We start from the raw sequence: 23,465 nt of genomic DNA, 5'->3' as shown, positions 1-23,465 counted from the left end.
GCAATAATACCATATAGTACATATTTTTATATTTTATTAAATATATTTGCATGTATTATATATAACAGTAATAAATATTGAGCAGCAAAAAACTTAGACCAGAGTACTACAAATAAAATTTCATTAAACAAAGAACTATCCAAAATTTTTTTTCTTTTCTGTTTTCTTTTTTCTTTTTTTTTTTTTTGGTACCGGGGATCAAACTCGGTTCCTTGCGCTTGTGGGGCAAGCGGTGGAACCACTGAGCTAAATCCCTGGCATATCCAAATTCTTTTGTTATAATTGATAATTTAAGATTTTTAAATGTAAAATAATTTTAATATTATTATTTGGTGACACTTTCTGTGTTTGTGCCGTGTCCTGTGCCAAGTTCTTTACATATACTATCTTCTTTTTAGTCTTACAAAAGCTGTATAAAGGTGGTGTACTTATCCCATTTTACACATGAGAAAATGGAAACTCAGAGTTGTTAAATAATGGGCCTAAAAAGCAGAGTCAAAACTGAAATTTAGACCTAATTCTACACCCTTCGCATGCTCCTATGATTTCTAGTACTTCATCTTGCTCCTACTGGCTATTATGCAGTATAATCTGAACAGTAAAATGAATACTTCCTAGAATTGTTTTTTAACTAATATGTGATTTTTCTATTTATCTACTTTCTTAGACATTTTATACTTATTTCCATTGGAGCATCTTTAAAACGAAGCCAAAATTTGGTAAATTTGGTAAAATCATCTACTGTTTACTAATAATCCTAAACTAAAGTACTTACTCAGACTATTTCAAATGAGGTTCATTAAGAATAGAAAAGCTGGGCATGGTGGCACACACCTGTGATCCCAGCACTCAGGAGGCTGAGGCAGGAGGACTGCCCTGAGATCAAGACCATCCTGGACTAGATAGTGAGTTCAAGGCTAGCCTGAACTACATAGTGAGACCCTGTCTCAAAAAAAAAAATTTTTTTTTAGGAGCTGTAAATCCTACTTTACTTAAGTTTATGATAAAAGAGAAACTTTCTGTCTTTTGATCTACAAGTATATTAACTAGGTGGCTTATGTTTTTCTGTTTTGTACCCTTTACAGAAAATTTGTGGAAAGAGAACTGTTCAAACCTGATGAAATACCTGAAAGACATAATTTGTCTTATTTTCCGACTGTAAATGATATAAAAAATCACATCCATGAGGTACAGAAATCCTTGCAAAATGGAGATACGGTGTATAACTCAGAGATTATTCCAGCCACGGTATGATTACAACCACAATTCTTTGCTTTATTAGAGAATCTTTCTTAGCTTCTATTAATATTTGGACTAATAGAGATAGCTACTATTAAAGCATCAGAATAACTTATATAAGAAATACGACAAATTGCCATTAAAATGTAAATACTATGAAATTTTAGATGATTTAAATTTTATTGTCAAAAGGAGAAATAGTGAATTTCTAAATCTGACTAAAATCAAAATTCTAGTCTTCTCTTTAAAATCAATATTTTTCTCTATAGATGTTATTTCTTATTCACTTAGCAGATGTTTACTGAGTACAAATTAATCCTCCCTCCCTTTATTTTTTATTGATTGAGACAGGAACTTACTTACTATGTTACCCAGACTGATCTTAAAATCTTAAATTCCCAGGCCTAAGTGATCCTCTTGCTTCAGTTCCCAAGTGCTGGGACTAAGGCTGCTGTGTCACCATATTTGGCTCCCACCTACCTTTTTTTTTTTTATGGTAGGCGTCAATCACAGAGCCTTGAAAGTGCTAAGCAGTGCTCTAGCACTGAGCTATATCCTCAGCTTGCTCCATCCCTTTAAAAAAATTAGATGGCCACAGTTAAATTGTTCAGACTTAAATGCACAGAGTGATGATGTTGATTTCCAAATGCTAGATATGAATATCAGTATTACCTCATACTTCAATGCTGTAGTTTCCACCTAAGTTTTAAGAAAATTTCTAAGATTTTACTATGATTACCCAGAAACTACTACCAATAATACAAGTAGTGATTATAGCATTAAATTCTGAAAAGCAATATTCTTTGCTTTCTTAATTTTACTATCCAAATTCACTTACTATGTTTGAATTTTTTAAAGCTAGAGCTGCTATTTTTTGCTGTCCAGAACTCCTTAATTATTCACTATTCAAAATTCAGAAAATAAAATAGATCTAGTTAATAATGACTATTGCCCTCTATACTTGATACCCAAATTCTTACTATCTGAACTCAGAAACCTAATATATTTGGATTACTGAGGTATTGCTGTGCTTTGAGAATGAGCAAAAAGAATAAAGAATAATATGATAATAAAATATGATACAGGATGTTTTAAGATTTGTCTTTCATGTAAACTGGTTTTTTTTTTTACTGAAATGAGTGTTCCCATTTCAGCTTCAGTGGACTACAGATAGTGGAAATATTCTGAGAGAGACTGTGACGGTTACATTTGCAGAAGGTAGGTTATCTCAAATACCTATAAAATATCAAATCAAACAATGTGAAAACTGAAAGGTATTTAATATATAATCATTTAATCAAATTTTATAGATAAGGAAGCCATGACCCAAGGAGGCACCTATGTTAGGGCTTATCAAAATCTTCCTAGGTGTTTAAATTTCTCCTATATTCAACTTTTGTGCTTTTTTATAGCTGAAATTTTTATGCTGATTACTACCATAATGAACAAGAGAGCTGGCTAAATCTGGTATTGTCTATTTTGTATTGCTTGCTTTTTTTCATAGTTCCTACTCATATATTCTCTCAATATTTCCAACTTATTTCAACCCTTTTGTATGTGTTCTGTCTTCTGGAAATGTCTTTTATTCTACAAGGCCGGCTCTTATTACTCAGATAGCAATCTCTGATTTTAAGTGCTTTCTTTTTTTTTTTTTGGTACCAGGGATCGAACTTGGGTCCTTGTGCTTGTGCTTGCACATCAGGCATCGAAACCACTGAGATAAATCCCTGGCCCTTTAAGTGCTATCTTAACTTCATCTCTTATATTAAAGAAGCTAATCATTGCCCCATTTAACATGGTAACCTTATTTGAGCTCTTCAGAGGCAAGGATTATATTTTATTCATATTAACATAACTAGTGCCCAGGATAAAGCCTGCTAAAATGTTAACACCTAAATAAATCCTTTAGAATCATTTGAACAACTGTACAGTATAGTTTTTAATTCTTCCACTTATTAACCTGTCACTTTATCTAAAAATAGCTTTTAAGCACTTTAGTATTATTCATTATGCTTATTCAATTAACTGTGCTAAATGCTGAGGATAGAAAAGAATGGGTAAGTTTCTACTTCATGAAACTTAAAGTTTAGCAAGAAAAAACCATTAAACAAATATATTCTAATTGGTATTGTGAAAAGTATCATGGGAGAATTGTGCAAAATTGTGCAGGATAGTTATATAGAGACACATAATACACCAGGGAGTAGGGATGTGACATGTGAAAATTCCACTTGTAAACTAAGAACTAAATATGAATAGGAATTTTCCAGTCAAAAGAATAGCACTTATGAAAACCAAGCATGAAAGATCTTGTCGTGTTTAAGGAAGTGTGAATTTAGCATAGACAGTTGCTTGGAATTAAAACTAGATAAATAAAACAGTTGAGAAGCCATTTTACTATACAGATGAAAAAGTTGTTAGTGGTTTAGACAACAGTTGGTAGCATATATACTAGAATTAAGAGTTATTTTAAAAATAGAATTCAGACACCTTGGTTATTGACTGGGTGGTGCTCGCTCTGGCACCACATAAACTAAAATTGATTGGTGTTAGGTGGGGAGTAAAGGAATTGGAATGATCTAAGATGACATCTGAATTTCTGCTGGGAGGAGTCAACTGATGGTGGTGTTTATTGAGCTCAGCAACATTGGCAAAAGAATAGGGCTGGGTGTGGTGGTACACATCTATAATTCTAGCACTCTAGTAGGCTGAAGCAGGAGGATCACAAGTTGGAGTCCACTCTGGACAACTTAATGACTTTGCAAGACTCTGTCTCAAAATAAAAAAGGGCTGAGAATATAATTCATTGCAAAGGCCATGGTTTAATCCCCAGCATTGAAAAAAACCAAGACTTATACAAGAATGACTCAGATTCCCAAAGGACAATTACCTTAAGAGATAAGATAAGAAAAAAGAATTTTTTACTTTTACTCATTTGTTCCAAAACCAGTTAAGGACATTTAATGTGTTGTTATTGAAGACCTACTTTTGCCAGGGATTCTTGTAGATGTAAGAGGTAAAAACATTGAATTAAATTTGGTCTTTGTGGCTGGGCATGATGTTGCATACCTGTAATCCCAGCACTTGGGAGGCTGAGGCAGGAGGACTGCCACAAGTTTAAGGCCAGACTGGACTACATAGTGAGTTCAAGGCCAGTCTGAACTACATAGCGAGACACTGTCTCAAAAAAAAAAAGTTTGGCTTTTGTAATTGAGAAGTTCAATAAGTTTCACTCATCAAGAAAGGTTCAGGGGGCCAGGGATTTAGCTGAGTGGTTCCACCACTTGCCTTGCAAGCACAATATCCCAAGTTCAATCCCCAAAACCAAAAAAAGGAAAGGTTCAGGTATAGTCTGGCACTATAACATGGAGAATAGACTACATTAGAGTCACAGAGATGAGTCTTTCAAGGAAAAAATATATTCCTGAATCCTATTCCAGATCTACAGAATGAAAATTAGTAGAGGTTGGCAAATAGGAGTATACCTCAGTGGTAGAGCACTTGCCCAGCATGCTCAATGCTGTGGGTTCTACTGTAATCCACTGGAGTGGGGAGGATGTTGAACCTAGGAATCAAAAAACAATTTTGTTTTTGACAGTACTAGGGATTGAACCCAGGACTTTCATAAACTACATTCTAAACCCTTTTTACTTTTTATTTTGAGACAGTTTTTGCTAAGTCACTAAGTTGCTCAACCTAGATTAAATTTGTGATCCTCCTCCCTAAGCTTCCCAGAGTGCTGGGACTACAGGTGCGCATTGCCACACCTGGCTAGGAATTTATATTTTTTTGCGGTTTCCTTAGAGAGTCTGATTACCTGCCAGGTTTGGAAATAGTAGACTAGATGACATTTTTTTGGCTGGTGATTTCTTGAAATTCTTTCAAACCTTTGATCTTTTTTCCACAAGTTCTGATTGAAAGGATTGTAATAAAGTAGTGTCCTAGAAGCCATAAAATAATTTTAATAGTTGTATTTTATGTAATTTAGGAAATTCACCAGGAGAATCAATTCCCACCAAAGTGGAAACAAATCAGACAGGGACTTCTTTGTCTCCAGAGCCAACTCACTTGCTTTCCTCACTTTCTTCATTTCAGCCCAAAATATTTACACAACTACAGGTAGGTCTCCAGTAAAATAGCTGAATTTGGGGCTCTTCTTCCTCAAACACCCTCTTCTTCTAGGTATTTTAGAGAATTGTTACAGAATTACAGTAATGATCAAATATTTCTTTATTATTAATTTCCTGATTGCTTTGTGTCTTAAAATGATAATTCAAACTATTTTTAAAATGTTTGATGTTAACTGTGAAAGCAATAAAATTTAATTGTACTACTTTTACTTTGGTTGTTTCTATCTGCGTTTAATATTTTTTATACACTTGCACTTTATTTCTTCCAAGATTTTGTCAAAATAACCATGCGTGGTGACATATGTCTGTAATCCCAGCACTTGGGAGGCTGAGGCAGGAGGATTGCCACAAGTTTAAGGCCAGCCTGTGCTACGTAGTGAGTTCAAGACCAGCTTGAAGTACATAGCAAGACCCTATCTCAAAAAAAAAAAAAAAAGAATAATATATCCTATGAGAATATCATGTGTAGTAAATCCAAACATTTTGACGTAACTGTTCTTTTTCAAAGGGTTTGCAGTTACAATCAAGATTCACCTCTCCAGATGGGTCACCTCTGTTATCAGTAAATAACCACCCCTCCTCTAGTCCTTCAAGACTTCTGGATTCAATAGAAAGTACTTCAATGGACAATAATTCTCTACTGCGTGGTCAAAGTCCTAGCCTTCCAACAGATACATGCCTAACCCAAAACAATAGTACTGTGTCTACTGGGGGTAACTTCCAAGGACCAGATCAAACTCTAGTGGCAGTGGACCAGCTGATGGAAGTTGGAGATGTCGAGGATACAGGGAATCTGGAAGGAAGTGTCCATGAGATATTGTTGGGAGATGTGCAGACCGTTCCAATACAGATTATAGACAACCACCCAGCTCTTAGTAAGTTAAAAATCAACTTACCATACTATTTTTTAGCCTTTATGAACCAGCATCATTGTGTCACACTACAGAAAAAAATCGTTCTTCCCAGTTGGTTTATAACATTATATAATTCACGCAAAATTATAAGGAGGAAGGGAGAAATTTCACCCTGAAAATCATAAGAAGGGGAAAATTGTACTAGTTTAAGAACTTTTAAGCTTTATTTTTCTCCCTTATTTCTAATTATTTAATTCCATTGAAATTATTCGTTCCCTGATTACTTGTTTTTGCAGGGACAATGATGCAGTAATGTAAAAACCAAGAAAATTACTTTAGAATGCACACATTCTAAATTGATAGATGCAAATAAAATAAGGAAACCTATTTTACTGCAATGGTTATGGAAAATTTGATGTATGTGTACACACAAAAAAATGAAAAAGTAAACATACAAGGATTAAAGAGAAGATTTTGAGTTATAAATGTAAATGTTGAGTTCTAAGGAAGTTAAACGGAAACTAGTAAGATTTGGGTACTTGAATTTGATCCAAGACCTTGTTATCTTCACTTTATTACTAACCCATTCAACATAATAGTAAACTCTGTTAATGCTCATTTGATCTATATCACTTGTTTTCACGCAAATTGTTCTGCACTGTGCACATTTGTGAGAAGGGATTTTCAATTTTTTTGAAGAACAAAAATCTTCACAGAAATCATTCTTAGAATATATAATATCCCTCCATTTTATTTTATTTTTATTTTTTAAAATAAATTTTATTTTGGGCCGGGGATTTAGCTCAGTGGTTTTGCTGCCTGCTACGCAAGCACAAGGACCCGAGTTCAATCCCCGGTACCAAAAAAAAAAAAACACCCCAAAATAAATAAATAAATAAATAAATTTTATTTTATGCCATTCCCCCCTCCAGCCCCCTATCTTTCCATTTTAAAGATCATTCTTATGGGGGGAAAAAAAAAGATCATTCTTATGGATAAGGATAACTGGAACATAGCTCCATCCAGGATGGTTGTCTTTTCTCTCTCTTTTTTTTTTTTAATACCAGGGATCAAACTTGGGACCTTGTGCTTGCAAGGCAGGCAGCGGAACCAGTGAGCTAAATCCCCGGCTCAAGAATGGTTGTCTTTTAAGTTGGAAACATTACTTTTAAGAAAACATATCCTGGGGCCGGGGATTTAGCTCAGTGATTCCGCTGCCTGCCTCGCAAGCGCAAGGACCTGAGTTCGATCCCCAGTACAAAAAAAAAAAAAAAAGACCCTCTTTGGATCCAGATCTTCATGACTTATCATGTTATGTCTCACCGAAAGACTGTTTCAGCTGGATATGAGTTCTTGGGGTTACTCAATCCATCATCTACTACCTCTCTGTCTCTGGCTAAACTCCAGTATATATATGTTCAGCCCACTTCTCTGAGTAAATACCTCTAAACAACTGAAACACTGACTGAAAAACAGTGACATTTAACAACTGAAAAACTGACATTTTTTGAAAGAGAGATGAAGATTTGAAGTTAGACTTTCTATTTGCCAGTTTACAGCAGTGCTGCTGGTATGGTACCTTTAGATTAAGTTGGTTATAAGGTCTTTAAAATCAGAATTGATAAGTACGTTCTGAAAATGTTTCAGATAAGCAGATCCACAGCTCACACAGCTAAGTTAGAGATACCATGTAAGGTGGCACAGAGTTTTCAAATATACCACTTTTTTCTCAATTACATCTTCTTTTTCCAAACTACTGTTTTTTTTACTTTTCATTTAAATTCATGTAATTCTAAAGATTCTAGTGTCAAAAAGTATACTAACCTTTTGGACTTTTCTTTTGTGTTTGGTTTCAAAGTTGAAGAAAATACAGAATGTACTATTTCTGTCAATCAAGTTAAACAAGAACCCAAAGAACCAACATTGTCTATGGTACCAAAAATGAATTTGGATTGTGAGAAATTATCTGCTACATAAATTTTTCAAGCTTTCAGAATTTACAACTATGATGACTTCTGATGTCTTAGAAAAGAAGGTGAATATTAACAAAGCACAGCATTGTGATAACTGGACTGAAGACTGGTTTTATGATTAGCTTTGTTTTAAAACCGCTACATTTGTTGAAAATTTCAAATTTTTACCTTCATTAAGAGATATTTTACTCTTTATTTTATATAATTCTTATGCTTTTTGATTTTGTAATAAGGTCAGTGTTTCAAAAGACCATCTGAACTTATTCACAGTAACTTATTCTGAACACAAATAGTTACCTAACTCATCCCTGGAAATATCCAACTTTGGTTCTTACAAGACAAGAAAGAACAGATACACAAAAAACAATGAGTGTATATGTGTATGGGCTGATATATGTTGTAAGTTTTAAAGTTGTGAAGAAATTTTAAATTAGCAGACAGGTGAGAAAATATTTTTAGTCTTATTTGGAAAGGTAAAACATTTTACATACTAAACAAAGATCAGTAATTATATCTGTGAAGACTGCCCTTGTAGTTTAGCCTCTTCTCTTTATTTTTATTCTTTTAACAAACTAATAGCACGCTAATGGTCATCCTATTGAAATTGAAGTGTCTTAGTAAGTACTGAAAGTTTTAACTTGAATTAATCAGATGAACAACAGAAATCAGTACATATTGCTTGCAATTATACTATATTGGAGGTGAAACACTACTTATGGGTGGAAACATGAAGAAATTGAGAGAACTCAAATAGGATAATAGAATTGCCTGGTGTTTACAGATAATTTAGGCAATTTTTTGATGATAGCAGAGGATTTTGTTGCCATTTTTTGTTTTGAAGATTCTGTTCTGGTCAGACAAGACTTTGAGTTGTATTTACATTTCTGTGTCAGAGTTCTTACTGTAATTGACAGTATTAGGATTTATAATAATTCAGGGTAAGTATTTATAGTTCAGAATTTAGTATTTAAAACTTTAAAAAAATCTAATCTTGTATATTTGCTTAAGTAAGTATATTTTCTTCAAATACCAAGTAAGTACTAATCAGTATATTATAAGCTTCTGTTTTCTGGAAGATTGGCAACTAGAAAAGTCAGCTATAACTGTCAAGAAATCACCTTAAAGACTTTGTTTTTTCCGGAGACCATTTCTGGGTATATTTTACATTTTATTTTTTAAAAATAAGGATTTCAAATAGATATTAATGTTTAATATTGAAAGCATGTACAATATAATATGGAATTTAACTTCAATATTTTACAGTGCCACTTTTGGCTTCATATTGAGGTATATTCCCAGCCCTTTTTGTTTTTTTATTTTTTTATTTTTTTGAGACAATGTCTCACTAAACTGCCCAGACTTAGTGGACTTGAGATTGGGATCCTCCTGCCTCAGCCTGCCAAGTGATACGCACCACTGCGCCTTGCTCAGTCTCCCATTCTTATTTTACTGAGTTTCAGGTACATAACATGTATCTAAATATAAGCACTGTAATATTAGAAATAGATGGAATTCTAAAATTTCTCACTCTTTAGATTTATAGCCTATTAAATATACTTTATTATTTATATTTTATTTAATGCAAAATTAATATTTAGATGTATCTTATTTTTAATAAGAATTGATTTTGTTTAAAAATTGAAAATATTTGATACAATACAAGTAGGCTGCTAAATTTGATTTTTAGGCAAAGTTAAACACAACTCTTAGTTATCTCAAACCCAGATTTCTTAGTCTGTGTATACTTAAGAGGAATAAACCTAAATTAATTTACAGAGTTGCACTGTAGATCATATTCTTTTCATTTGTTATTTCTACTTTTTATGGAAACTTTATTCAAGATTTTAAGTAATATATGTGCTGCCAAAGCAAACACCCAAGATTTTAGGTGATAGATCTTCATCTTCCAATAATGATAAAGTTTTATTTTAAAATATTTTACCAGTTGAACTATATCATTTAAGAAGACATTCTTTTCTTTTTTGATGTTGAGTTGCTAAGGAGAAATGCTTGTTAAGATGCAAACCCCTGTTATCTGTGAAGATGAGAAATGTCAGAGGATTCAGCCTTTGGTACTTGATCTTGAACAAAACATAGTTAAGATATATTTTTCTTAGTTCTTTCATGAATATCTCTCCTGATACTGTTCTTTATCACAAGGACAGAAAGTTACAGTGCCTCCTTCCGACTAACAAAATTCCTACAGAAACCAAGAGCATGAAGGAAGGTTTAAATCCCTAATTGTATACTCTTTTGGTTTTTAGGTAGAAACTGGAACTATCAATATTTTCATGTAAGTATTCCAATGAGTAGCTCTTTAAAAATAGTTTCTAAATGAGTTTTTTAAAATTCATCTTTCCTCTAAATGCATGTTTAGTCACAGTGTGTCAGTACTGTGTTTAAAAATGCTTAGCATCGCCTTTTGAATACTATGTTTACATATTTAAAATGTTTATTTTTTAATTCCCAGGGTATTAAACCCAAGTGCATAAAATTTTTAGTGTCCATGCTTGGCTTTCTCCTAACAGCTCTGCAGCAAAGTTTGACATTTATTCCTTTGTATTATTATTATGTATCACAAGGTGTACTATCTGTGGTATTGAGTTGGACTTTCAAAATAAGTAGTTAGGATTTCACAATTACAGTTCAGCTTGTTTCTTCAAAGTAGTTTTCATGTTCCAAACCTCCAAGTGAATTTTATGTATAGTCTAGTGAATTATAGATAAACACAGCCACAGTGGACTTTTTCCTCAATAGCATTTTTCTGTGTAAACAGTGAATATACTTAAAAGGAAAAAGGTTTAACATCTTGTGCAAGGCATATGTTTCCTAAAAATCACAAAAATGATAGAAAACACAGATCTTGGAATCGGATTCTGCATTTGAGTTTCTAATTTTGAGGCCTATCCCCTTGTTTTTTGTCTTCTTTATATCCTGTCAAAATATATACTTGATCATGTGGATATGAAAAAGATGTTGTTTACTTTGTACCAGATTTTTAAAGAGATTTAAAATATGTGTGTATATTGTGCATATATAGTAACTTAATGTATAGTGTCTTTGTTATAATGTAATTTTTTCATTAAAAAATCTTGTGTTTTTTTCTTATATTCTTAGAGGTTTTTTTAATACATATATTTTTTTCCTGTATATTTTTCCTGAAGATAGGGGTAGTTTTGTTCATCTTAAATAAGATGCTGAATAAACACTTTAATACCTGAGCATTTTGGCTAGAGATTTATATTCAATTTGAAACCTGAACATTTTTAATTATATCTACCAAGAACTATTCCTAGTGTTATATTTGGAGATATGCATTTAGTGCTGTGACTTAGCTAAGCATCAGTATTTTAGAACAACATGTATAATAAGGTATAAATTATTCTTTTTTTCCTCCACATTTTGACATCATGACATCTTCAAACACACTTTTTGTATCCAGCGTAATGGCAGAAGGATCCAATTAAAAGAAGAGATTATGATTACAATTATTGTTATTATTATCATTATTATTACCTTCCTCCCCCTTCCTCTGTTTTATTCCAATTTATACCTGATTTTCAGGCCTATGGAAAAATCTTAATCTTTCTAGAAGTTTACTGAATTGACAAGCTGGTTTAGGCTTCAAAAATCTTAAATAGTATATATACTGTTTTGATATCTAGGCATCTGTATTTCTACTTAATTAGCTTAATCATAATAAGTCGTGAGCTGGACATGATGGTGCGTACCTATAATTCCAGCACTTTAAGAGGCTGAGATAGATAGTAGGATCACAAATTTGATGCTACACTGGATCTTAGCCAAAAGGCCAAGAAGTGATAAGATCATAAATTTGAGCCCAACCTGGGCAATTTAGTGACTTGGCAAGATCTTATCTCAAAAACTAAAAAAGGGCCAGGAATATAGCTTGGTGTAAAGGTCCTGGGTTTAATCCCCAGTACTGCAAACAAAAAAAAAAGTCTTAGTATACTTTTTTTTTTTTTGGTACCAGGGATCGAACTCGGGTTCTTGTTCTTGTGAGGCAGGCGCCAGAACCACTGAGCTAAATCCCCAGCCCCTTAGTATACTTTTGCCATATACAAATAGCTGTGGATTCTATTGTTAAATAATACAAGTATTCATTGCTGACTGAATTCTTAAAACTTTAAGATCAGAATTTAATGCAGGGCTTGGTGGTGCACTCCTGTAATCCCAGCACTCAGCAGGCTGAGCCAGGAGGATTGCTGCAAGTTGGAGGCCAGCCTGGCTGCATAGTGAGTTCAAGGCCAGCCTGAACTACATACCAAGACACTGTCTCAAAACAGAAAAGATCAGAATTTAAGAAAAAAATTCATTTATTAATGGATTCTAATAGGATTCCTAAGAAAAATAAATTATATGCCAAAGTAGAAAACCTTTCAGAATATGATATAGTTATAAGTATAATAAAATCAGAACACAATGTGAGAATCACATACCAGGAGGGGTTTTATTTTTAAATATCTTTATTGAGGTACAATTAAAATACAATAAATACACATATTTAAAGTCCACACTTGATATATTTTGACATATATACACAGACATAAAACCATAACCATAATCAAGATACTGAACTGTCACCCTCCAAAATTTCACATTTTTCCTTGGTAATCCATCCTCCTCCATATCCCCCCACCTACCATTTCCAGACAACCACTGATACACTTCCTATCAGTAGAGATCAGTTTTCTTTAAATGAAATTGTATAGTATGAACCTTTTATGGTCTTTTATAGTAACCTTTTATACTTATTCTGTGATTCCTCTACATTAGAGCATGTATGAATACTCATTACTGCTAAGTAGTATTACTTTGTATGATTATACCGTAATTTGTTTATTCATGTGATAATGGATATATGGGTTGTTTATAGTTCTAGGCCATTACAAATAAAGCTACTGTAAACATTTGTGTATAAGTTTTTGAATGAACTTACATTTTATTTCTCTTGGGTAAGTACATAGTAGTGGAGCATATAATATGTAAATACATTTAACTTTTTGAGAAACTCCCACATGATATTCCAAAGTGGTTGCACTATTTTGTTCCTATCAGGGATGGGTAAGAATCTCCATGTCCTCACCAATGCTTAGTATGAACAGTTTTATATTTCAGAGTTTCTGTTAAGCGTATAGTAGCATCTCATGGTGGGTTTTCTGTTTTGTTTGGTACTGGGGATCGAACTCAGGACCTTGTGCTTGCAAAGCAGGCATGTGGCGCCACTGAGCTAAATCCCTGGCCCTCATGGTGGTTTTAATTTCAATTTTCCTGATGACTAACACAATTGAGCATTTTTTAATGTTTAATATGACATTTGTATCTTTACATATTTTTTAGTGAAGCATCTGAATCTTTCACCCATTTGTAAACTGGGATTTTTTTTCTTATGGAATTTTGAGAGTTTTAAAAAATATATTCTAGATAGAAGTCCTTTATTACATACTTTATTAGCTATGAAATATTTTCACTTTTTCACTTTCTTTTTTTTGGTACCAGGGATTGGGGATTGAACTCCCGTCCTTGCACTTGCTCAGCAGGTGGCGAAACCACTGAGCTAAATCCCCAGCCTTGCTTTCTTAATAGCATCTTTCAAAGGGCAAAGTTCTTAATTGTGATTTAATACAACTTATCTTTTTCTTTCTAGGTCTTACTTTTTTTGTTGTATTTAAAAAATCATTGCTTAACCTAGATCATAGAGATTTTCTCCTAGATTTTACATTTAGATCTAAATTTTAAAAAGGAAGAAGGGACCAGGGATTTAGCTCAGTGGTTTTGCCACCTGCTGCACAAGCGCAAGGATCTGAGTTCGAGCCCCGGTACCAAAAAAGAAAAAAAAAAAAAAGAAGAAGGGGTCTCACTGTATTACTCAGGCTTGCTCTGAACTCCTGGACTCAAACAGTATCTTGCCTGTCTGCATCCTGAGTAGTTAGGACTATGGGCCTGTGCCACCACACCTATGATCTATTTTGAGTTACTTTTTGTATACTTAGTACCAAGTATATATTATTATTTTATTGTTGGCATATATTTGCAGTACATAATTGCATACCTCTTTGGGAATTGTTAAATATGCATATCACATTTTGATCATCTTCTACTAGGTATATATTAAACCTTTTTTTTGCATGTGAATATCCATTTGTTCTAGCACAATTTTTATTTTTAATTTTTTTAATTTAAAAAAGTTTTATAAGTACATGTTTGCAATTCATACACTTTATAATCATCTTCAAGAGTGGGTACATGTACATATTACACCTTGGGTTTTTTTTTTAATACCTTTCCCCTTCCCTTTCCTCCACTGGTTCCCCATCCCCTTTTTGTACTTGTTGATATTATTTGTCTTAGATGATATGGCATATACTGTTTACATTAATTGGGGTTATTAAGTTCCTGTACATCTTTATTCCTCTCATTTCCCCTTCCCCTCATCCCTCACCCTTGTTCCCTTGGACCACTTCCCTATTGCAAGAGACCCATCCCCTTGTCCCTTTCTATCCATCCTTTATCATTTTCTTTGTTTGCGCTTTGCCTCATTCAAGAGATACCATATGGTATTTAAGCTTGTGTGTCTGATTTATTTCATTCAGTATTTTCCAGGTGCATCCATTTTCCTACAAATATCTCAAATTTGTCATTCTTTATAGCCAAGAAGTATAAATACTACATTTTCTTTATCCAGTTGTCTGTGGATAGATATACAAGCTGCTTCCAGGACTTAGCTATTATGAATTGTGCAGCTATAAATATTGGTATTTGTATTACTGTAGTATGATGACTTAAGCTCTTTGAGGAATATATCTAGCAGGGGAATAGATGGGTCATATGGACGATCTAATTTCAGTTCTTTGAGAAACCTCCATACTGATTTCCATGGTGGTTATACTAGTTTATATTCCCACCAACAATGCAAGAAGGTTCCTTTTTCATCACAGCCATGCCAGCATTTATTGTTTGATTTTCTAATGCTTGTCATTCTTTCTAGAGTGAAATGGAATCTTGGTGTTGTTTTAATTTGCATTTCTGTAATGGCCAGAGGTGTTGAACTTTTTTCATATATTTGTTGATCTTTTATATTTCTTCCTCTGTGAAGTATCTGTTCATTTCTCTAGCCCATTTCTTGACTGGATCTTTAATTTTAGGTAACTAATTTTTTTTTTAGTTTTTTGTGTATTCTAGATATTAGTCCTCTATCTGTGAAGTAACTGGAAAAAATTTTTTCCCATTCTATAGGTTGTCTCTTCCCTCTACTGATTGGCTCTTTTGCTGTACAGAAGCTTTTTAGTCTGATATAATCCCATTTGTTGATTCTGGCTGCTATTTCTTGTGCAATTGAGTTCTATTTAGAACATCCTTTCCTATACCTATGTTTTCAAGTGTTTTACCTATTTTATTTTCCAGAAGGTTTAATGTTTCTGTTTTAATGTTTATATCTTTGATCCATTTTTATTTTAATTTAGTATATAGTAAGAGATAAAGGGTCCATTTTGATTGTATTACAGATAACCAGTTTTCCCAATACAACTTGTTGAATAGACTATCTTTCCTCCAACATATGCTTTTGGGCCTATTGTCAGAGATCAAACAGTTGAATTGTCTGGGGATATTTCTGTAGCCTCAATTCTGTTCTATTGATCCATGTGTCTGTTTTTGTTCTACTCCCATGCTGTTTTTATCACTATTTCATTGTAGTATAGCTTGAAGTCAGGTATTGCAATACTGCCTGTTTTGCTCTTATTGTCCAAAATTACTTTTACTATTCTGGATCTCTTGTGGTTCAATATAAATTTTAGGATTGTTTTCTCTAGATCTATAAAGTATGCTGTTGGTATTTTGATTGGGACTGCATTGAATCCGTATAAGAGTTTTGGAAGTATGGCCATTTTGATAATATTGGTTCTGCCTATCCAAGAGCAAGAGACATCTTTTCATTTTCTGCTATCCTCTTCAGTCTCTTTCTTCAGAGTACCGTAGATTTCTTCATGGAGGTCTTTCACTTCTTGGTTAGGTTAATTCCTAGATATTTCATTTTTTCTTGAAGCAACTGTGAATGTTATTTTCATAATTTCCTTCTCATTCATTAATGATTTTCATCTAGTACAATTCTTTGAAAAGACTATACTTTATCCACTGAATTGCATTTTTACTTTGATGGAAAAAATCCATTAATTTTTTGTGCATGGGTCAGTTTTTAAACTTTCTTATTTCTCTTCCATTATTCTGTTTATCTATTTTAGTGGTCCTTAAACTAGGCAGTTTTGCTCCTCTTGATGCCAAAGCCACAGTCTTTTTTTTTTTTTTTTTGTACCAGGGCTCAAACTCAGGACCTTGTGCTTGCGAGGCAGCTGTGGCGCCACTAAGCTAAATCTCCAGCCCCTATAGTCTTTTTTTTTGGTATTGGGGATCGAACTCAGAACCTTCTACTTGCGAGGCAGACGGCAGAACCACTGAGCTAAATCCCCAGCCCCCACAGTCTTGATTACTATAGCTTTATAATGAGTCTTAAAGTCAGGTGGTAGTATAAGTCCTTGACCCTTATTCTTCTTTTCAACTTTATTTTGGCTGTTCTAACTCCTTTGTGTTTCTATGTAAATATCAGAATCATATATCAACTTTTTAAAACATGATGGGCTGTGTTTTTTTTGGTTTTTTGTTTGTTTGAGACAGAGTCTTGGTCTATAATTCAGCCTGGCCTTGAACTCACTATGTAGCCCATGCTGGCCTGAAGCTAGTAGAAATCCTCCTGCCTCAGCCTCCGGAGTGCTGAGATCACAAGCATGCACCATCATGCCCGGCTCCCATGATGGTATTTTTTACTGTGATTATGTAATATATAGGTATATAAAATTGGGGATAATTTAAATCCTAACAATATTGATTCTTTCATTTTTTTCTACATTAGTTTATAGTTTTTGTGTACACATCTCACATATCTTCTTTTTTTTTTTTTTTTTTTTGGTACTGGGGATCAAACTCGGGTCCTTGCACTTGCACAGCAGGCGGCAAAACCACTGAGCTAAATCCCCAGCCATCACATATCTTCTAATAGTTGTATTCCTAAGAATGTATAAATAGTATTGTTTTTAATTTCAATTTCTTCTTTATTGTATAGAAATAAGATTTTATATATTAATCTTTTACTTTATAACTCTGTTAATCTCAATTATTGGTTCTAGTAGCTTTTTGGAAGATTCAACAGATTTTCTCCATGAAGAATCATGTTATTTTACATTTTCCTTTTTACTCTGGATGCCTTTAATTTCCTTTTTTCAACCACTGCAATGGATAGAACCAGAAGTATAATTTTGATAGCAGTGATGAGGGTGGACATCTTTGCTATGTTTCTGCTCTTAGAAGCAGAGTAGTCTGTCTTTTACCTTTAGGCCTGATGTTAACAGGTTTTGCATATGGCTTTTAACCAATTGAAGATTCCTTCTGTCTTTAGTTTGCGAAGAGTTTTTATTAAGAAAGGATGTTTGATATTGTGAAGTCCTTTTTCTACATACATTGAGATGGTCTTTTAGTTTTCCTTGTTTCTCAATATGGTAAGAGACTTTGATTTAATGTTAGAGGATAAAATAATCTGGCTTCTTTATATTCCAGGAATAAAATATATTTCTTCATCAGGATGCATTGTCTTTTAAAGTATATATTGTTGGGCTGGGGATTTAGCTCAGTGGTTTCACCGCCTGCTGCACAAGCGCAAGGACCCGAGTTTGGTCCCCAGTACCAAAAAAATAAAATAAAATAAAGTATATATTGTTGAAATCTAATTTCACTTAATAGTCTCATTGAAATATTTTGGGTTTCAATCTACCATCTTGCTATTTTCTCTTTGTCCCATGTATTCTGGTTTCCTTCTCTACCATCTTTTGGTATAATTGAGCTTTTTTATTGTCTTAAGTTACTTTTTTCTTGTTGCTGACACAAAATTCCTGATACCCAAAGTTAAAGGGGGAAAGGTTTATTTAGCTCACATTTTGTAGAGGTTTCAGTCCATAATCGGCTGGGTCCAAAGGCAGGGAAGTGTAGCAGATAGGCATTGTGTTCATAGCAGGCAGAAGGTAGCAAAAGCAACAAACGGATAACCACAGCTCTTTCTATCTCATATCATCCAGGCTACTTAGAATGGGTAGCACTCACACCCTTAATCCAAGCATCCTTGATCCTGGCATTGCACCATGAATCAATCCCAGCATCACACACTCTAGATCTTGCCAGCTCTGAAAAAGCACCACCTGTGACCACATATTAGGGGGACATCTAGACACAAACCATAATATTCTGCACCTGCCCCTCCCCAAGACTTAGGCACATCCCTTTATGCAAAAGACATTTAGTTCATCTCCAAGAGTTGCCACAGTCCTAACAGTTTCAGCATTGCTGAAAAGTCCAAACCCAAAAGAGTCCAAACCCAGAAGAGACTTCTGAGATTTAAGGCAAACTCAGCTGCAGGCTCCTGTACAAATGAAAAGAACCACTTCCAACATTCAATGGCGTATGATACACATTTCCATTCCAAAAATTAAAAATAGAGATATACAAAGGAATGGGACCAAAGCAAGTCCAAAATCCAGCAGGGCAAACATTATGTCCTATAATTCCATGTCCAGCACATGATGCAATTTGTCGCAAGATGTGAACTGAAAAGGGCTTGGGTGGCTCTGCTCCTATGACACTGCTGATGGCTGTAGTTCCCATGACTTCCCTCTTGGGCTGGTTCTGCTCTTTCTTACAGCTTTCCTCAGACAATACACATTCCTTATTTCCCCAAACTAGGGTCTTCACCACACCTTCAGCTTCACACTCACAGCTTCACACACTGCCCTCTCAGGGGCACACTGCCTGGCCTCTCAGGCTGTCTTCTGAGATCTGGGTGGAAGCCTTCCTGACCCCACAACTCTTGCATTTTGCATGTACCTAAAACCAGCACCAAGTATATGATGCCAAGGTCTTCCACCAGCTCCAACAGTAGCCAAGCTTCCTTCTCTCTTGAATGTAGGAGTTGAGTGCCTATGAACCAAATCCTGAGGAACAACTTCCCTAGGCCACTGCCATTCTGAAATGTGGTGTTCTGGGGTTCTCTTCTTAAAGCAAAGTTTAACCTTTGCAATTTTGAGGCTTCAAAGGCTGGAGTCCTGTTTTCTGTGATGTCCTCAGGCCTTCTCTTCTTCTGTTCCTTCAGCAATCAAGATCTTTGCTCTATCTTTGCAGTCCACAGCTTTACTGGTACTTCTTTCTGGTTAGACACACATTTTAAACATTCTGCAGGCCTGTTTGCTGTTGATTCTCAACATAGATCTGGCTAAAAGCCCCCAACAGCAGCCATGCCATGGCCTCAACATTAGACTGCCTTGAAATTTCTTCTGCAGGATTAATCCACTGCCCTTAATCTTAGTCTCAGGCAAAGTCTCTGGACATGAGAAAAATGCAGACAAATTTTCTTCCAAGGTAGAGCATACATCACCTGGAGTCCAACAGCCAGTGTGGTCCTTCTGAGCAGAAAACTCCTGATCCTGGTCTTTGCCACCAAGATTTCTATCAGCCTTCTGGTCTTCTGAGCTCGGATCAGAATCTCCTATCAAATATAGTCTAAGGCAGCTGTACTTTTTCAGCAGGCATCTCCAAACCTTTCCAAACTTCCCACAAGCTAGTCCCAAATGCTCCTGATCAGGTATAGTCACAGTAATGACCCCTCTCTTGGTATCAAATTCTATTTTAATTACTTTTCTCTTGATGCTGAGACAAAATGGCCAACACCCGAAGTTAAAGGGGAAAAGGTTTATTTAGCTCACAGTTTGTAGAGGTTTCAGCCCATAATTGGCTAGCCCCAAGGCAGGTTGGCATGACATACAGGCATTATAGAGGAGAAACAGTTCATGCAAGTTATCCAAAGGGATAACCATAGCTCTTTCTATCCCTTATGTCTTATCCAGGCTACTTAGAATGGGTAGCATTCACACCCTTAATCCTAGCACCCTTGATCCTAGCATTGCATCATGAATGTGTCACACACTGTAGATCCAGCCACCTCTGAAAAGGCCCCACCTATGACTACATGAGTCTTTGGAGGGACATCTAGACACAATCCATAACATGTGTGATTCTATTTTACCTCCATTGTTGATTTATTAGCTATAAATCTTTGTCATTTTACTGCTTAAGTATCAAGTGTATATCCTTGATTTACCAGAATATACCTTCAAACACTATTACACCACTGCACATAGTATAAGTATCTTACAACAGTATAGTTTTTCTTCTGTGTGCTATTGAGCTATACACTTTATTTCTGCATCTCTCATAAAGATCACAATACATTATTATTTAAGCTTTAAACAATCACTTATAAAAATATATAATAAGGAAAAATACTTATATTTACCCTATATGTGATTCTGATATTCTTTATTCCTTTGTATAGATCTGTATTTTCATACATTGTCATTTTTCCTTTTGCTTAAAGAATTTCCTTTAACACTTTTTTGTAGTGTACTTCTGTTGCTTGTCAGTCTTTCAGGGTTACTATATTTGTAAAAGCTTTCATTTGTACTATATTTGTAAAAGCCTTTTTAACAGCAAAATTTTAATGTAGGCTGTGAAGAATTTAGAAACAAATTTATATTCTATAAGAATGTCATTCAGGGCTGGGGATTTAGCTCAGTGGCTCCACCACCTGCTTTGGAAGCACAAGGTCCTGAGTTCGATCCCTGGTACCACCCCCCCCCCACACACACAAAAGAATGTCATTCAGACTTAATGACTTTTACGTTTTCGTTTTCCTAAAACTTTCCCAAGCATAAGTGACATAGGTAAGAACTTAATTAGCTAGATAATATCCATACCTAGAGGTTTCTCTTTCAGTATTTTAACACAGTCAATCACTTAGTCTCATTATCTCATTCTAATTCTATGTTATTTACACTTGATAAATTTCATTTATAAGTCCAGAATGCTGGGGATATAGCTCAGTGGTGCAGCACCTGCTGGCAAGAGGAAGGTCCTGAGTTCGATTCCCAGTACCAAAAAAGAAAAAAATAGAAGTCCAGAGTATTACAAATTACTAAACTCATGTCCCACAAATCACAGAGCGCTCCCATACTGAAAGGTAAAAAGCACTCTTCTGAGCATTTCTTTGCCTTGTACTCCTAGCTCTGCGGTGTTTATTGCTTTCATTTTTGAATGATATTTTCCCTGGATAAAGAATTTCAATTTAACACCTTTTTTGGCAATTTAAAATAAAAATGTTCTATTACCTTCTACCTTGAATTATTTCCAATGAAAAATCTCCTATTCTTATCTTTGTCCCTCAGCACGTGGATCTTTTATACCTTTGGCTGCAGTTAATATTTTCTCTTTATCACTGGTTTTTGGCAACTCGTTTTTTTTTTTTTTGGTACCGGGGATCGAACTCGGGTCCTTGTGCTTGCGTAGCAGGCAGTGAAACCACTGAGCTAAATCCCCGGCCCCTTGGCAACTTGATTAAATGCCTTGGTGCAGCTTTCTTCATGTTTCTCACGTTTGGCGTTTATTGGGCTGCTTGAAATTATAGGTTAACATTTTTCATTAAATTTAGAAAATTTTCAACCATTATTCAAAAAAATTTTTCCTTATCAGTGGTTCCAGTTGCATGTATATTAGGCTGTTTGAAGTTATCTGATATTTCAGTGATATTTTTCATCTTTTTTATCTCTATTTCATATAATTTATATTACCTTCCTTAAATTCACTCATCTTTTTATCTTCAGTATCGAATCTGTTGTTAATCTTGGATTAACTTCATGATATTAATACACTCAGTATATTTCTTGTCACAGAAAAGTTTTTTCATCTTTAGAGATTTGCTTTGAGCTTTTAAAAATATCTTCCATGTTTCTACTTCTTTAATTTTTCCTTTAGCTTCTTCAACATATGGAATCAGCTCTGGTAGCTTTTGTTTTGTTTTGTCTTCTTTTGTTTCTTTGTTGCATTACTGGGGATTGAAACCAGAGTTTTCACACTCAGCTACATTCCCAAGCATTCATTCATCCATTTATTTGAGACAGGGTCTTTTTTTAGTACATGTTTGTCATACATAATGATCACATTCATCATAGGGAATTTGTACTTGTACATAATATATCTTGATTATTTTTTTCCATTCTCTTCCCCTCCCTGTTTTCAAAAGTTGTTTCCATTTTTCCCTTCCATTCTTTTTTTCAAATCCCTTTCCCTTCTTTCCCTCCTTCCCTTCCCCCTCTCTTGTTCCACTTCCCATTTAAATATGTTCTTTCTACTTCCCAGTACCTATCCTCCATTTTACTCCTTATTTCCCCCTTGGGTTTCTCACATTAGAGAAACAATGCAATATTTAAACTTGTGTGTCTCATTTATTTCACTTAAAATTATGGTCTCAGGGTACATCCATTTACCTAAAAATGTCTTGTTTATTCTTCTTTATGGCAGAGTAGTGCTACATTGAATATAAAAATCACATTTTCTTTATCCATTAATCCATTGTTGGGCATATGGGTTATTTCTAAGCTTTAGCTATTATAAAGTGTGCTGCTGTAAACATGGGTATGGATATATCACTGTGGTATGATGCTTTTAACTCTTTCAGGAAGATACCCAGAAGGTCATAGCAGGGTCAAATGGAACCTCTAATTTTAGATTTTTGAGGAATCGCCATACTGATTTCCATAGAGATTGTACCAGTTTATACTCCCACCAACAATGGAGAAGGGTTCCTTTTTCCCCACAGCCTCACCAGCATTTATTATTGGCTTATTTCTAAATGATAGCCATTCTTTCTGGACTGAAATGAAATCTCAGCATTGTTTTGATTTGCATCTCTCAAATGATCAGTAATGTCGAACATTTTTTCATATATTTATTTGCTGTTTATAGTTCTTCATCTAAAAAGTGTCTTTTAATTTTCAGATGTCCAGTTTTGGACTGGGTCTTTAAATCTGAGGGCATCTTTTTTTTTTTTTTTTTAAGTTCTTTATATATTGTAGATGTTAGTCCTTTATCTGAAGAGTATCTGGTAAAAAATTTTTTTCCCATTCTGTGGGTTGTTTCTCCACTCCATTCATGGTTTCTTTTACTATGCAAAAGCTTTTTAATTTGCTGTGATCCTAGCTGTTGATTCTTTGTAATATTTCCTGTACAGTCAGGCTTTTGTTCATAAAATCTTTGCTTACACCTGTGTATTCAAAAGTTCAACCTATTCTATCTTCCAGCAGATTTAATGTTTCTGTTTT

General features: G+C 34.4%; 1 protein-coding gene across 22 annotated transcripts in view; it reads left to right on the top strand.

Annotated features, from left to right (window-relative positions):
• Carf (calcium responsive transcription factor) overlaps nt 1-23,465 on the top strand; it is a 172,732-nt gene that overhangs the window by 65,527 nt on the left and 83,740 nt on the right. For 18 of the 22 annotated variants that reach the window (XR_015449103.1, XR_015449101.1, XR_015449097.1 and 15 more), the window contains 5 exons: nt 1,086-1,248; nt 2,394-2,457; nt 5,228-5,358; nt 5,878-6,244; nt 8,082-10,489. Coding sequence is in view for 1 of the 22 variants with exons in the window: in XM_087205832.1 (XP_087061958.1) it covers nt 1,086-1,248; nt 2,394-2,457; nt 5,228-5,358; nt 5,878-6,244; nt 8,082-8,200 (844 nt within the window). In the remaining 21 variants the exon portion in view is untranslated. Of the gene's footprint in view, nt 1-1,085; nt 1,249-2,393; nt 2,458-5,227; nt 5,359-5,877; nt 6,245-8,081; nt 13,139-23,465 lie in introns of those variants that run through there. The other 4 variants (XR_015449095.1, XR_015449091.1, XR_015449094.1 and 1 more) reach the window with 4 other exon arrangements.

This window comes from Heterocephalus glaber, unplaced genomic scaffold (genome assembly GCF_053883595.1).
Source record: "Heterocephalus glaber isolate CG9 unplaced genomic scaffold, H.glaber_assembly_v1.0 deba00000621, whole genome shotgun sequence".
NCBI lineage: Eukaryota > Metazoa > Chordata > Mammalia > Rodentia > Bathyergidae > Heterocephalus > Heterocephalus glaber.
This window is presented reverse-complemented; position numbering and strand designations above follow the sequence as displayed.